The following is a 16,262-nucleotide window of genomic DNA, read 5'->3' on the forward strand; positions in this document are numbered from 1 at the left end:
AAGAGAATCAATGCTACAAAAAGATTATTAATGCTACTACTACCTACTACTCCTATAACTTCTACTAATAATTCACTACAGCACTAATCCGCCTGAGACCAACACAGCTACAGACGCTCCTTCTCCACCCAATTATTTTCAAAGCTTTACTCTTTGCCTCTTCTCATGAAGTTACAATTTCCTTCAAATCCTTCCATATGATCTCTTACCACGCCATTTGGGAACAACCTGCTTTTCATTTGGCCTCACATGAATGGCCAAAAAGAGCAATCTTTGGCAATCTGCCATCCTTCATCCGTAAAACGTGTCCTAGCCTTCTCAATTTTTCTTTCATTATAACCCTAGAAAGTGGGGTGAAACCCCATTTTTCGTGCAGCTTGTTGTTTGACAGGGCCGTATCCAGGGGAAGGGGGGTTACACGGTTTGGACCCCCTCCCCCCAAAATTTTTGTCTGACTCTTAAAAACGTAAAAAAGATGGATATAAACAAATTTTGTATGCGTTTTCGAGGTTTTTTGTGTAAATCCCCCCCCCCTCCGACAACTTTTTTTTAGTAAAACCCCCTCCGAAAAAAAATCCTGGGTACGGCCTTGATCTTCCTTTGCCTTTTGAAGTGTCCACATTTCAGAATAGTAGTTGAATACTGTCATTGTATAGCTTCCAATTTTTTAATTTCGGTTCGTAGACCTATCTTCCTATTCTTTTGAACTTTCTCCAACTGAGAAAATACACCCTGTACCTTGGTTTGGTTAATAAAAAATATCAAAAACAATTAAAACTAGCAGAATTTATAAAGAAATTAAACCGGTTAAAAAAACACAGGTAATTTAGTCTTCGTGATTAAGAAACATGAGACACAATTTAGTAAAAAAAAAAGTACCTTCAAAATTAGTAAAATAAACTTTACACAACGAGAGTTAAAAAGGGTATTTACTACATATTTAATATATTTACTATAGCCTACTAAAGGATATTTACTACTTTAACTAATCAATTATATAGGAGGGAAAAGTTCTTCCATAACATTCTGTGGAAAATCTAAAAAAAGATTTTGTTGAATCGGAACGAGGGAGGCGAGGTCCAAGTGGGAGGGCAATTGACAAAGGAGAATTAAATTCTTCGGGCGGTTTGTATTGACGAAACGCAAGGAAATTTTTAAAATGACCACAAGACCATATCTATTGACTCGAGAGCATTGCTCCTTTGATATATGACAACACCAAGGGGAAAATGACTGTCGTCTAGGTCCTAGCGCTAGAGAGACCTGTCATCCTACTTGTGTACAAAGCCAAGTAGTCGACCTGGTAAAAAGACCTGGTAAAAAAAAAATAGCGAATAAAAAAATAAACTCATCGTATATTCAAATTTATCTCCCTAGAAACCCCCATTACAGTACTTAGTTCCTGACCTATAAAACTACGCTGATCTGTGTTATCCCTCAGTTGTCCAATTAAAGAAAAATAAAGCTCTTCATTTATTCAATTAGCTGCAACAATTTGTTTCACTGATACCTAAACGCATGACTCAATGCACATATTTGACAAGCATATAAGACGTTGTGGTCTAAATAGATAAGCCATGACCTTTCTCGAAGGTGGTCGAAAAGTTGGCTGCAGTAGCTCAAAAGGCGTTATCCGACGTTTAGTTCAGAGTTAGATTGATGATTCACCCCCTTTAATCCAGCTGGCTCAACCGGCTAACTAATCTGCTTACCAAAATACTCCCTGGTTCCCAGGCTACTTATAAGTCTCTAAGTCTGAGTGCCTCAGTGTCCTAAATTTACAATGTACCTCTTTTATTCGAAACAACTAGCAATCAAAACGCTGTAAAACAACTTCAAAAACTCAAAGCGTCCAAGAACTGAAAACATAATTTCAGTTTTCCAATCACCTATAAAATTTACGTCACGTCGTATAAAGCCTTTTGAATTATCATGCTCAGAGTAATGCGTCACCCTCCTAGACAATAACGGATTCAAATACAGCATTTCACTTTATTAAAAAAAATAAAATAAAACAGCGCCATCTATTCAACGTCATAGGCTATGTGTATCTATAGATTTAATAACCATTAAGAAAGATTGACAAGCATATAAGACATTGTGGTCTAAATAGATAAGCCATGACCGTTCTCGAAGTTGGTCGAAAAGTTGGCTGCGGTAGCTCAAAAAGCGTTATCCGACGTTTATTTCAGGGTTAGATTGATGATTCACCCCCTTTAATCCAGCTGGCTCAACCGGCTAACTAATTTGCTTACCAAAATGCTCCCTGGTTCCCAGGCTACTTATAAGAGCAAACACAAAAATAAAAGAGGAAACGAGCATGCGGTTTTCATCGGATATATAAGGAACATAATCTCAGTGTGAATGCTTATACAATTTTACAGGAGGGAGGGATGGGGCTTAAGCCCTCTACCCTGCCTCTCGACAGGCTGCAAATAGTAGGCTATCGTTCCTTATTAACAGAAGAGCTCTAAGTTCTCATAACGCTTTATTCACAGAAAATTAAGAATAATAACTAAACCTCTGTTACCCCACTGATTTTTTTAAAAGCTAAAAAAAACACTCTATTTCAATAAATCTAGTCAACTTACCACCTTTAATGCTTCCATTAGTACTGATAGCAGACATAGATATGGATGTTATAATGGTTACGCTTGTGGCCAGCAAAATAACAACAATTCCTTGTACTGAAATAAATACACAATTAGTCAACATTAATCAAACTCATTTCGGGGTTATAATAAATTTTTACGGAAGCAGGGGGGCATTTACTTTAAAAAAGGCTAATTATATCGACAATTTGGAGATATAGAACCAAAAAATTGCAATATTTCACGTGATAATATTCTCTTGCTTTTTTATTTTTCTTTAGCAGTGGGGCTATACACATTTGAGTATATATGTTCCATCTTAAAATGTTGCCCCTTCTTCTATAGCAAATAGCTATTTTTACTCTTTTGATCTCCTTTGATCCGTTGATGTGGGTCCAAATTTTTGACAGAATAGACATACCTACTGGAATTGAAATAGAAAAAAAAACATATTTTTGGACTATTCTTTGTTCGGCAGTATTCTGTTGCACAATTAATCAGCATAATTAAATATTACACAATCAAAAAGTTATCTATATAGCATGAAAACGTGACAATGGCCACACTCTTAGCCGACAAAATGACAACAAATACATAGACTAGAATGAATTTGACCCTTTTTGTATTTTTTTTCAAAACTTTACGTTTTCAACAACAATAAATAAATAAAAAACGTACTAAAATGACTAGTACAAAAAGAAACTCATAAAAACCCATCAACAATTCGTCTACATGCATATTTTTACGTTTTTATGTGTCCGACAGAAATTTCAAGGGGAGGGGACGGGCAAATAACCCTCCTTTCTGGGTACGGCCTTGAACTCCCCCTTTAGCTTTTTCTTCTTCTTTCCCCCTTTTTTTACTTCAGTGTCAAGTCACTTGATTGAATTTCGACTTCGTTCGTCTCCAAGGAAATAGACGAAATGATAGATATTTCTGCACTAAACATTTTTTTTCTTGAATCCCCTTGATCATTTCGATACCAAACTGCATTTAAACACATTCTCTGTGCTAAGAAATGCTGTTCAAGCGATAAAAAACAGACAGATAAATGCCGTAATTGGATTTAAACACACAAACACGAAAAGTAGTACGGTATGCTCAGTTGAATTAAAAATGACACTGACAAGTAACTACAATGTAAAAAGCCAACGAACGTAACGAACATAAAACGAACATAAGTAACTACAAACAGGAGTTTGATTACTGTCCCCTTCTCTCTCCTCAAAACGCATAAGTCTGAAGTCTATTGCGTCGTTTTTATACTGAAAACGAATTATATTACAAATATTTTCTTCTATATTTACAACATTGAAAAATAAAAATATAAATTACAATGAAATAAAATCTTGAATTGCAGAGTTTTCAGCAATTAATATTATTATATATAAAATATTCAGTTGTCTTTATTAGTTCTTCCAAGGACTGTTCAAGATCCAGATGTTTTCAATTTAGAAATTATTATTCATAAAGTTTTTAAATGTATTTTTAGAAACATATTTTGCCCTCTCCACCAACATTCTTCTGAATTGATGCCGCTGGTCATGATCAAGAACCCCTTTTTTACTGCTAAAGTATATAATCCTGAAGCCTAGCATATTAAACATGCGTATGTATGTTTAATGGTACACCAGGGCAATACTGTTTATATACCTTCACTAGCTCCAGGGTTGCCACCGTCAGGGATTAATCCCGGTTTTAGGGATTAATCCTGTTTTTAGTTTCTTGTTGTTAAATCGTCGTAGTCTTTTTCTAACAATGTAGTTTTACACAAGCACAAACGATAGGGGATGATAGTTATAAAGACACTGCAGGGGCGTTCACACAATTACAAGATGAGATTAAGAAATCGTACCGATTTGATTGGTTAGCTGGAAAACATATCGTTTGGTTAGCTGGAAAACACGTAACATGTCGTTGCAGCGGCGGATCCAGGAATTTTTTTAGGGGGGGGGGCAAAATAGGTTGATCTGATAAACTTGCGTTAGGAGCAAGTTTATTTAACGAAAAATTGCGTTAATTAGGTAAATTACGCTACTTTAGACTACGTTAGGAGGGGGACGCGCCACCCTCCCCCCTCCTGGATTCGCCACTGTGTCGTTAGGCAGAAAGACCAAGACAAATGTCCTTCAACCTGTTGATGTAGTTCCGATTTCTTTTCTACAGAATTTTTTACAGAATACTCAGTGGAATAAAAATCAGCGAAAAAACCGATATTGCCCAGGATATAGATCTACAACCACACCAGCACACAGAGGAAAGTGGTAAAAGGGATCCCCTACCTAACGACATCAATAATAAATACAATTATTATCAACTATTTATAGATAAAATCCTTTAAAAAAAATTCAATCATCAGACGTTTGAAGGTGCCAAAGGAATTATAGCCCCGTGAAGTGAATTTACTCTAGAGATGCCACCACAGATCGAAATCAGACCAAACGTAAGGCTTGGCAGGGCAATATGCTATCGGAACATCGTAAGTATTACGATGAACAATTACAAAATAATTACTAAATTAATTACTAAAAAGTTTTAATTTCTATATTTGTGGGTACATTTGGTTGAAATTCATTAATTGGTAAATAAATGGTGTTTTGCCTACGTGAGTGTTCAGCTTTTTCTTATCAACAGCAATCCCTTGTCGATGGGATCATAATCCCCTGGTTACCAGCCCCCAGGTTAGCACAATGCTACACATTATTTATCAAATTGAAACTAGATTATTGACTGTAATTTTTAGACTTATTTTTAAGTGTCAAAACATCTTATTTAAAGTATCTTGCTAGAATATGACAATGTCAGGTATACCCTTTAGTTTTATATTGGACAATATTATATTACAGTTTAGCAACCCTGTTGAAACGTTTCAATGTTCCAATCAAGGTCAGACTTTATTACATTAAAAATATTCTTGATTAAAACGGTAAAAGACAAAGAAAAGACCGGTCCAAAGAAAAGATAGAATTAGAAATGTTTCTCCTAGGTCAGAGTACGGCACTGGAAATATAGGTTGAAGATTTACAGAGAAAAAAACTAAGAATTCTTTCAAGCCAAATTGAATAAATCTGGTACGAACTCAAACCTGATCTCTCACCAAATTAATTTTAAATTGTTTCTCAGCAAAAGTTATTCCAATATCAATTTCAGAAAATAACAACTTGTTTTACTGATTCATTTGCTGATTACTGATTCTGATGAGTTTCTCAGAATATCAGCCATTCAAGGATTGTAGTTCGTAGGCATTTGAATCGAAATCTATCTTCCAGAATTATTCAGAAACCTTGTTTTCGCAATATGAGAAAAAGTGTAAATACAGGGAAAGTACAACCAATTTAGTGAATATTTTCAAAATTGGCAGATCTTTCATTTCGAGGGAATGCAAGCGTTATTTATCTTGAGAGTATGAAGATCAAATTACAAAAGACCCTTATGCCATATATAACAAAGAGCTTATTGTATTCTGAAAGAGAAACATGTGATGACGATTATTTATTCGCTATTGAACAAACCAAATCCGTCTTCCGCTTGCACATTTTTCTTAAAACTTTACAAATGGAACCTCAGACAAGGTGGATGTTAAGCACAGGGCTTTACTTTGTATGAACTTTCGACAAAATTTCTTGGAAATTTACATGGATTTTGAACAAGAATTTTTGTTTATAGCTTCGCGGAGGGTATAACCATAATGGAAATGGAGCACATTTTTCGTCACTGCTTAAATGTTTTCTTCAGTAATTATTGTAGACGCGATGAAACGTCTGAAACGCATGATACCCCTTTGCGGCGTAACCGACACGTAGGCACCGATGAGAAGGGAAGGGGGGATATCAAACATTTGCAGTTCCGTTGGAAAGACACGTACTTTGTGTGACTTAAAACCTGGCATAGGATCAGGACAGACAAACTAGGTTTAAATACAAGTGAACGAAACCGTGAAGCGAACGCCGTAAAAAAAAGAAATACTTGTCCTTCAACATGTCAGCTATGGCTGAATATGATTCTTTTTTCGCCTTTCTTTAAGGTTAAGCTTATTATTGCCACTGTTTTGCACAACTATACTGAAAAAGTTTTATCAATATATATGTAAATGTTGTTAAAGCCTATTATTAAAAGCCAATAAATGCCTATTATTGCCACTGTTTTACATAACTATGCTGACAAAGCTTTATCAATAAGCCTATATATTCAAATATAGTTAAATTAATATATGAAAGCTTCATTCTACGACAATCACATTCAACAGAAATTGAATTATTCTTTAAAATACTTCAGTAACAGTGGGATGACATACATTAAGTTTATAATTTTTAAAATCAAGTTAATTTTTGTATAATCATGTTAGTATAATATAATCATTAACCAAGAAAAGGCGAAAGATTAACCTGTTATGAGGAGAGGCCAGAGATATTGTTTTCTCTCTGTTGGGAATTAAATATGTTGCGTATGGTATTAATAATAAAACCTTGAACCTTTAAAAAACCAAATTTGATTTTTTTTTTTTTTTTTTTTTTTTTTTTTTTGCCATCGTTTGGCTTCCCTTCATTTTTTACTATTTCGTCTTTCCGTTCTTTATGATCTCAATTAAATTATTTTTTTAAGTCTGGATTTTTTTTTTAGTTTTACGATATTTTCAGGGTACCGATTTTTTAAGTTCTTTTTTTTCTTTTGTAGTGAACAAGCTTAACTGATTAAACAGACAGAAGGGTCGGGGTCTACATTTGTATCTTGGTTTTACTGGTCAGAAGTACCGTTTTCCATTTTCTTCGTAAGCATTCTATCAAAGCATAGACATTGTAAAGACTAGAAGGATTAGAGGGCGGTAGGTTTGGGATCGGAGTGAGAGGGAAGGAAGGAATAATTGAAATTTTGAAGAGCAATTATCAACTAGACATTAGGAAATTGACGAACTATGTCCGGTATAGGGATACATATCTGAAATAGCTCTCGGATAACGGAGGACTGGCAGGATTATTTAATAAATACAAGCACATGTATAATGTAGGTGGAGTTGCTGTTTCGGTGTTTTTGTGATCCTTTGTTTTTCTTCAGTTTGTAATTTTTTTAAACACATGACCCATGCGGTTATAGTGTTTAATATATCATATAATGTCATTAATATACACAAAGTAAAGAACAATCCATGTCACAGAGAAAACCAAAATAAAGCATAGAGGAAATGGACAAATTCAGCCTAAGTTAGATAAAAAAGATCAATTTTTGAGTCTTTACTCTTCTACTGCAGTATTAACACACAGGAAAAACGAGATAATTTTCTTATAAATATGTGATAAAGAGTGTGCTTTCATTGATTGGTTAACACATCTGTGATGTATTTTCGTAAGCTAATCACATTATTGCTTCATTTATGCAATTTCTCTGGAGAGAAATAGCCCACATTTTGAAATCCGATTTGTTTTTCGTCTTAAAACAAGCAAGTAAAAAGAATAAAAGTTAACCTCCCCCTGATTGGTCTCCTTGTGAAATTTTAACACAATAAAAAGAACGAACAGTTTTGAATGACGAGATTTTTGCATTTCAACTCTCTGTTACTCTGTCACACCATAATGGAATTGCAAGTAAGGATTTAAAAGCCTACGGAACATGGAAAGGCGTTACATAACTGCTCACAGAATAATAAAGGACCCTTCTATGTTGTTGCACGCCCCTCCTCCCTCCATTCAAGGACAATTTTTAATTATTTTTTTCCATTCTTGACCCTTTCCCTAAAAGTCACCTAGACCCTTTCCCCTCCGCTAACACTCAGAAAAAGTCTAGAATATGTGTACGCTTGCATTAAATTAACATATGGAGTTTCTTGGAGTTTGATTTGATGAAGATGAACTTACTAACGCCAGCTTGACCAACTACCCAGGAAAGGCGGAGAAAGAGCATAACACCCCAGATACAAAGGAGACATCTAACGAGTACACCTTTGATCCAGCCAAATTTGAGTAAAGTTGGCTCAACTAATCCATCTTGATTTACTTTGCCGTTGGTGCCCTGAAAACGAAATGGGTCATTATGAGAAGGAGAAGAAAAAATCCTTTCGCAGTTGAACATAGGGAGCAATTTGACTAAAAGCCAGTAGTTTGCATATATTAATAAAAATCAACACAATAGACAACAGCAATATGTAGAACTTTGACGAGCTCTAATTTAAGAAATCCCCAACCATCTATCATTTCACGCGATTACAAAGTAGTAATACTAGACTCTAGTACTAAATGGTACAAGGAAGCTGGTAATAATTAGTTAGTACAACACAAAAAATGTTTTCAATGGGCAATAATCCCCTGCACTAACCTGACAGCTCTACTCTTTCGATATTTATTAATGACATTAATCACAAGCGACACTGGAGCCAGGTGTTCTTGTACCAGAATTATGACTTGGAGAAGTTTTCAATATTATCTTAATTTCTTGTCCGCGCAACTTCTTTTTCTACGTAAATGATATTTTGGTTAAACATGGAATTAATAAAATGAGATCCTTGTCGACATCAATGTTTCAAAAACCGAAACCCTTATAAAAGGCAGATCAAAGCAAGTCCTCTCTGTCCTTTCTTCTGACAGGACACTAGATTAACCCCATGATGGTATAGTCATTTGAGTATAGTAGGAAATAAGGAATACAAGTGATATGCACTATGACTATGGAAACAAGGCGGCAATACCTTTTGAACAGCATTGTAGCTTCTAAAAAGAAGCCTTAATAAATAGATATCCAGTTTCCAATTGGTCTTTGCTAGTAGCTCATGTTTAACAGCAACCTTTATTGATGTTACCGTTGCGCTTGGCTTATTAAACAATTTTATAGTAATTCAGCTTAACCATACGGCTTTTTTTAGGTTCTTTTCTGCGGTTTGACGTTTTTGTACTGGATACCTTTGAAATATGAATTAAGAGATGAAATACGTCTCCAGCTCCTACTGGATCTGGCTCACAATTTACCAGCCAAACAAATCCTGAAACTCTTAAATCATTCTCCATACTCATCAACCGTGGCCCTTTAAGTGAACCGTGGCCCTTGACCCCTTTAAGTGAAAGCTCTCAAGAAGGGAAGGTGGCTGAGAGTAAACTTTTTTGTGCTGCTCCAGCCTAGACAAAAATATTTGTGGAACACGAATCCCTCACCTAACGAAAATGAATCAAGAATGTGATTCCCAAGGCTTGTTTCTTGAAGCTACAATGTTGCTGACGGTTTAGCACCCCCTAGTTTGGTTTTTATAATCATAGTCATCAAATGTTGCATACAAACTGCGTATAAAGACACACGTGTACCGTGTACAAAATCAATGGGAATTTTGCACAGCTCAGGCGAAAACAGATGTTAAAAACGGAGCTAGTCAAATCGTCGGACTCGTCCTATGAGGTTTGTTATAGCTGGGGCTCGATTTTGTAAAAAAAAATTTGGATATTTTTACCAACTCTATTCTACACAAGTGCAAAAAAAAGAGGAGAAAAATGAAAAACGAGAAAAGGGTAAAAGAAAGAAAAAAGGAGAAAAAGGGGAAAAGGAGGAAAAAGGAGAAATAAAAAAAAAACATGTCAATTAAACTCCGCCTTATAAACATGTAATAGCCTTTGGCTTTTCCCCACAAAGTTCTCGTTTTTCCCTATTTTTTTTTAAGTTACCCCCTCCCTAAAAGAAAAATCCTGCACATAAACGTATGTTTCCTACGTATAGGCTACTCCTTTTATATTTCCCAATTTTCTCGAGCATCACCCATGTCAATTAGCATCAGAAACTTGTGTTGCTTACATCTATAATAAAAAATATCAATCAAATCTATCAGTATTTCCATTTTTCAATAAAAAATTATCTAATGTATTCAATTAATGGTCATACATGATTAATTAATTTAATTTAGGGCAACAAAATTTAAAGACACGTGGCGGAAGGAAAAGAGCGCCCATTATGTAAGCACGCATTAAAACGTGCTTTTGCAGAAAAAAATCCGAAAACTACTAAATTACCAAATCTGTCGAAAACTTTTTCATCAAATTTTGTAAGCAGATGTGTCGTGGATTTCTGTCCTAGATACTCCTGTGTTACGAAAATATGTCGAAAAATTGCATCAAAAATATAAACAGAAAATTTGTCAAATTTGGCATGTACTATGTCCCTAAATCCTATTCAAATGCCAAACCTAATAACTGACAAATGAAAAATCGATAAGTATAGAAGGAGGCAATGAAGCAGAAGTCCACTTGGCAACCATCTCACACTGTATTCTGTGTCTCCGAAGTGTCACATTTAAACTTTTTAAATAAATTTAATATAAAAAGTCATTTAAACTTCAGAATGTTTCGTGTGATTATTAATCATCCAAGCTTTGCATTTATCTGCACCGGGAGTTAAATATTAAATATAAATTAAGAAAAGAGGGCAATCCAGTTTTACTACTGTTATGACCAAAAGCAAGCTCATTTATTTGTTTTTATTTTTAAGTCAAAACATACAAAGGATGGTTTTAGCTCTATATTTCACAATCGTTTGATTCGACTTCTTTCTTTTTTTTAAATTGTCAGAAATTCGCGGTAGAAACATTTTCTGCAATTCGTCCATGGTTTATAGATATATCACAATGGAATGACATTGAATATCAATCTTGGGTCAGTCACAATTTGCGGAATTGATAGTTCATTTAATTTATGCATAGAATTTGTAGTAAATTTGGTATATCACAGACTTCTAACTGGACGTCAACATTACAGGAATACATACATAAACGCATGTTTTCAGGTACGTGCTCATAAATTTAGTTGGTGGGGGGGGGGTCAACTCAAAGAACAAAAAAAAACAGGCAATATAGACAATCACAGAATCATAAAGTTTTCAAGATTTCGGAAAGAGACCACGCTCAAAGCAACCCCTCCTTTTTGGAGGGGGTGGGAGCTTCGGGTTAGTGTTTCCCCCCGAAAATCTCAAGATTTTGCAAATTTTCCAAACATGCCTTTTATTTTCCGGAAAAAGTGCCCTATTTTTAACGTTTCTCTGCAATCTGTCATGTCCCCTCCCCCTCATAAAATCCTTTGTACATGTCTGATGCGTAGCATTATCACAAAAAATTGAGTGCAGGAATTGCCTGAGAACACACATCTGTCCAGAATCATGATTATGGGTCGAAAATCTTATGGGTGATAAATTTAGTTTTAATTTTAGTTTGATTTATGCTCAGAATGGGATGGCCTCTGCTCTCTTTTTGGTCTTTTTAGTGTTTGTTTTTTTGTTTGCTTTTTTGTCTTAAGATATTAGTGTGACTTTGTTTGTTTCCATAGTTACGTATTAATCGAGCTAACACATCGAGCTCTGCCCTTCGTTGGCAAGAATTGAATTTTCTTTTCAGTGTTTGCACTAATAGAGATTTACTAACTAAAAAATATATAATATATACATTTGCCAAATTTTTAGTTAACTGTTTGAAATGGTGATCGACCCTACTGTATGAATTACCGGTGTCTCATAGCTCACTGTATTCTTGCTTTTTTACTTGCCATTCAAAAAGCTAGATTCACGTCGATTCCCAAAGTCTACAACATAATAACTTCAAACCAGAAACACATGCAGGGTTTGTGGGCTTAGGGCCCAAACCAAGACCGATCAATGCCAAGATCTTAGTGATTCGTCTTATAACGTTGGTACTTGACAATTATATTGACCACACTCAAGAAGATGGATCTGAGTAAAACCGGTTTCTCTGTCTACATTCGGAGATATATAGCTTAGTTTCAGTGAGATAAACTACTATACAGGCATATTTTAACTAATATTTAATATATATAGTTGACATTTTGGCTATGTTAGGTTAAGTATTTAATATAATGCGTTCTGAGCGGCCTGCTTTCCATAATTCTTTGTTGTAGTTTCCATAATTCCGTTATTAAAGTATTATATTTTCATTAGATTTTGGTACATTTCATTATGATTAACATAACTTCACTTCTTGGGTGTGTTCTGGATAATATACAAGTAGCACAATGGGTACTTCCTTGTTACCTGGTACACACTCGAGTAGAGGGTACCTGGTACACACTCGTTAGAGGGTACCTGGTACCCTCTAATCAATTTCGACTACTAAAAAGGGCACTAGCTCTTTAAATTTCCAATCGAATGAGCCTTTTTTAAAGTTTCTATGACAACGCCTTCTATAAAAAACCTTATATGCCCCCTGGCCATAACTTACAACCCTTGCCCTAATGGGGACTGTCCTTAAAAACATAATTTCTATCTGGAAATCTACTACGCCACAAAATGGCTATCTCAAAATTTCTATTGGATGTGTTTCAGGAAATGGTGGACGTGGAAGGTGTGTTAGTCGCCTTCCAATCACTTTCGGCATTTAAAAAGGTCACAAGCCAGTCCAATTTTCAATTGAATAACTTCTTCGATACGAAGTGCTCTGCTCTAAAGAAAAAAATTATAAATAGTATATTGTGCCAACATCGTTCTTGTATGCCCTCAGGGCATAACTTAAAACCTTTGCCCCGAGAGTTGTGGGGGAGTGTCCTCCTCAAAAATATATTTTCTATCTGGAAATCAACTACGCTTAACAAAATGGCTATCTCAAAATTTTAATTGGATGTGTTTGGGAGAATGATGGGCGTGGGGGGGGCGAGTTGCCCTCCAATCACTTTCGATTTTTAAAAAGGGCGCTAGCCACTCCAATTTTCAATCGAATGAGCCCTTTTTGAAGTTTCTACGACAACTCCTTCGATCCGAAGTGCCCTGGTATGGAGAAAGAAACAACACATTGTGCCCACACCGTTCTTTACTTAAGGAAGCGCTAGCGCGCTGCCTAAGATATCCAAGTGTGTTTATGGATGTTTTTATGTTGAGAGAGCGTACTGCTAATCACAAAATCGTTCCCAATGACAAACCTGACAAGTCAAGCGTGATTTTCATTTATGCTGCCAAGTCTGTTAAATATAACAGGGGGCTTTTTTTCAATATCTAGGGGGTGGGGCAGTTTTATTGCTTTTTGAACTCTTCAATGAAAATAAAAAAAGACATTCTTCAATGGAAATATATAAAAAGTTATTTTTCTAAGTTTAAGTGGGAGGGCAAAAAATCTTGGCAGGGGCAAATGATCCCGCCCATGAGTGTAGGGAAGCGGGGGGCAGGAGGGAGCAGCTGCCCCCCATAGAACTTCTAATTTACGCTAGATATAAACGAGAACTTTTTAAATGTTGGAATTTTATGTTGGATGTTCACTGGTAGATAGTTGAAAAAGCTGAAAATAAACAGAAAGCTCCAAACATTTTTTGCTATATCGATAGTACGCTTCAAGAGTCATGATTGATTTTTGGCCCGACACATAGATAGGAGACTGGCCCACGATCAGCAGTTTTTAACTTTTTTAATTTTCCAGGAATTGATTCAAGCGATACGAAGCTGCTAAGTATGCCAAAGCAAAGATAACTCATTCAATACCGTCCTTGAAGAACACAATTACTAATACTCCACAACTTTTCCAACTGAAAGCCTCTGTATGCAAGTGGTCAAAAGTGTCAAAGCTGGGCCATCCTGGTACTTTTTAAAATTCATGGGGGAGGGCAAAACATCTTGATAGGGACAAATGATCCCGCCCCCATGAGCTTAGGGAAGCGGGGGACAGCAAGAGGCAGCTGCATCCCCTAAAACTTCAAATTGACACTAGATATCAACGAGAACTTTTTGTGTGATGGAATTTTTCTGTTTGATGTACACTGGTAGATAGTTGAAAAAGCTGAAAATAAACAGAAGGTTCCAAATATTGTTTCCAGTATCGATATTACGTTGCAATAGTCAATATTGATTTTGGTCTAACATATAGATAGGAGACTGGCTCAATATATCGGAAAGTTGGAAAGTTTTTTAATTTTCCAGGAATTGATACAAGCGATAAGAAGTTGCGGAGCATGTCAAAGCAAAGGAAATTCATTCAATACCATCTTTGAAGAATACAATTAGAAACACTCCACCACTTTTCCAGCTGGAAACCTCTCTATGCAAGTGATCGAAAGTGCTGAGTCTGGTACTGGTTTAGCCCTGGTACTGGTTCGACCGACTATTGATTATGTCCGGCCACCTGACAAAAGAAAAAGAAAAGCAGCCATGGAAACGTTAAAGCATATTTTTCGGCTATAAAATTATGAAAGAATATGATCAGAAAATAAACCGCAAGTCAATCTTAGTAAGGTTTTAAAAAAAAGTTAAAGCGTACTAATTTCAAATTATAAATTGACTTATTAACACAAAAGTAAGCTAATCTCGCTGTTCCACCCGTCAGTGGTTGCAGCTTCATTTCAACTTCTGTCTTTAAGAAACTATCCATCTCGTAGGTTGGCGAAAAAGTCTCTTATTCCCGTCTCATTTGGAAACTGGACCTTAAGTTCTTCAGCTACTACTTTTTAGATAAAGGTTATATGGTGAACAGGATTTCCTTTTTTAGTTCTTCCTCTCAACCAAAATTTAATCACCAGCCTTGACTTTCCCAGTGTCAAATTAGAAGTTGCTGGTAGTGGGCTTGTCTTCAATGTCTATACTGAAGTCTGAAGAGTTGTTGCATACAAGCTCAACTACGTCAGAATCATCACTCCAACTGCAACTCTTGTTATGAGAAATATTTCTTTTGCTTTTTAGCCTTTTCACTTCCCTGACTTTGTTCCTTTCTAGGACTAGGGCTTTCTTGGTAGATATGACTTTTATCCCAGCAGTAATGCGTTCTTTCACAGGGGTGTCAGTGAGCACTTCTGACTTTTTTATAATTTTTTTTTCCTGTTGATTTTCCGTGTTGAGCGTTTTGGAAAGAGGTTTGCAAGGACAATCTCTTTTAACTAGTCCCCTCCTGACCTTTGCTTCTCATTTAGAGAGAGAACATGAGCTACATTCGTTTCGGGGTCTTTATTAGGAAAGGAGCATAAATGTCACACATGGCGCGCTGAGCATAGAAACTTCCCTTGTAAGTGCTTCACTAGATGTGGTAGGCATTTTGTCTGAGATATCTGACAAGATGAACTTACAATTCTTTAAGACATCGCTGTTGGTGGGGTAGACCTAATTGATCTGAATCCACTGATTATATTCTCAAGAGGGAAAGCCTTTGTATATGCTTTCCCCGGCAGCTCAGCAATGTTATAAAGTGATATAGGTTTATATTTGTGGGCAGTCATAAAGCTTGCAGCTTCCTGGTTGTAGCAGGCCTTAGGGCCCCATGACTGTATTAAGTTAAAATTAAGAAACCATTATTGTTAGCTAAATCAAGTAATTCATTGGTGTATCGGCAAATCTGGCCGTCTAGTTTTAGAAGTACAGGTGACTGTTTGGAGGGCTTGACTTGATTGATAAAATACTGCCAGTAAAGCAAAATATGGAAGGCAGTATTCCAACCAGAAGCATTTTCTGAGCAAATCATGATGGTTCCTGGTAAAGCACCTTTGAGTGAAATTTCCGGAGAAAAATAAGTAGAGGGACTAAGTTCTCAATGCATTAACACCAGTACCAATCGTGGTCAACTGACCTCTTTCTGCTGATGTGACCTTTCCTACTTACTTCTGGCCTCACAGTACAATAATCTAACCACGCTTGTGGATGTTCTTCAGACCCAATTTGTCAACTGCAAAATCATACTCGGTCCAAATCTCGTGTCCTATGAGTCCGCTCTCGAGTCGCTGAAAATTCCGTCTC

The 16,262-nt window shown here is 36.0% G+C and overlaps 1 protein-coding gene across 2 annotated transcripts in view; it reads right to left on the minus strand.

The window, feature by feature from the left end:
* LOC148951487 (bumetanide-sensitive sodium-(potassium)-chloride cotransporter-like) overlaps positions 1-16,262 on the minus strand; it is a 199,734-nt gene that overhangs the window by 111,378 nt on the left and 72,094 nt on the right. For both annotated transcript variants that reach the window (XM_089090907.1, XM_089090906.1), the window contains 2 exons: positions 8,441-8,594; positions 2,592-2,687 (listed from right to left, as the gene is read on the minus strand). In XM_089090907.1, the coding sequence (XP_088947033.1) occupies positions 2,592-2,687; positions 8,441-8,594 (250 nt within the window). The remainder of the gene's footprint in view (positions 1-2,591; positions 2,688-8,440; positions 8,595-16,262) is intronic.

This window comes from Artemia sp. Qi Xiang Cuo, chromosome 6 (genome assembly GCF_049724085.1).
Source record: "Artemia sp. Qi Xiang Cuo chromosome 6, ASM4972408v1, whole genome shotgun sequence".
NCBI lineage: Eukaryota > Metazoa > Arthropoda > Branchiopoda > Anostraca > Artemiidae > Artemia > Artemia sp. Qi Xiang Cuo.